The sequence below is a fragment of the Pygoscelis adeliae genome, unplaced genomic scaffold, assembly GCF_000699105.1.
Source record: "Pygoscelis adeliae isolate BGI_AS28 unplaced genomic scaffold, ASM69910v1 Scaffold184, whole genome shotgun sequence".
Lineage (NCBI taxonomy): Eukaryota > Metazoa > Chordata > Aves > Sphenisciformes > Spheniscidae > Pygoscelis > Pygoscelis adeliae.
Genome location: NW_008824541.1, coordinates 443,083 through 443,972, shown reverse-complemented (window position 1 = coordinate 443,972; position 890 = coordinate 443,083). Strand labels below are relative to the sequence as shown.

At 57.2% G+C, this 890-nt stretch overlaps 1 protein-coding gene across 1 annotated transcript in view; it reads right to left on the bottom strand.

The window, feature by feature from the left end:
• DNAI2 (dynein, axonemal, intermediate chain 2) overlaps positions 1-890 on the bottom strand; it is a gene marked incomplete at its 3' end in the record, with an annotated part of 8,514 nt that overhangs the window by 3,391 nt on the left and 4,233 nt on the right. Inside the window, exon 5 of the mRNA XM_009321667.1 lies at positions 724-837. Coding sequence (XP_009319942.1) covers positions 724-837 — 114 coding nt within the window. The remainder of the gene's footprint in view (positions 1-723; positions 838-890) is intronic.

Below are 890 nucleotides of genomic sequence, written 5' to 3'. Positions count from 1 at the left end.
GGTGGCACCGAGCCGCATGCGCTCCCTCTTGCTCACTTCTAATTAGGCAATTGGATGTGACGGAGTGTTCTCCGCTGGGCCTGCGCCACGCGCCTGGGGAGCGCTGCGAAGGATGGGGCGAGATCCCTCCCCTCCATCACCTGCAGAACGTGCAGTAACAGCCCCGTAATGCATGCCCTGTCAGATCTGATTGCTGCTGCAAATGGCAAGGAAAACATCAAAATGAGTGCAATTAAATCAAAGGGCTCACGTGGCCAAGTAAATAGCAGGGCCGTAAATGAAGCTGGCGAAGAGGGGCCCTTTTCCAAGCACAAGAACAATTCAGTGCACAAAACGATGGCAACTCTCCCGGGCTTTTGCCATGCAAAGATACGGAGCCGTGGACAAGGCGGGAGCACAGCACACGTGCTGCTCAGCCATCTGATCCAGCAATCCCTGCCGGGCTCTCGCTGCGGCCACAGCCGCCTCACCGCCCTGAGTGCCTGCGAAGGGCTCCCAGGCACGGTGTCCTCCCCTCCCCTGGTACCCGCTCAGGTGAGCACAGGCCTGTCCTCCACATGCCAAGCCCCAGGGCTTCAGGCCGTGCTCAGGATATTCCCAGCCACAGCACTAATGACGTTACATCCTTTGTGAGCGTAGCAGTGCTGGAACCAGGCTGTTGCCGAATTAAAATGAAGCCAGGCCCTCATTAATACAGCCTCACGTCGAATCCATCTTCCTTACCCATCTGCCCGTTGTAGCATCCTCCCACCAGGACGTGCGAGTCTTTGGGGTTGTATTCCAGGCTCACGAGAGGGGATGACGGCTTGAGAACAAGCTCCGGCTTGTTGGGGTTTTCTGCCAAGAAAGGATGAGTGAAGAGCAAAGTGCAAAGGCAGTCCGGAGGGTGA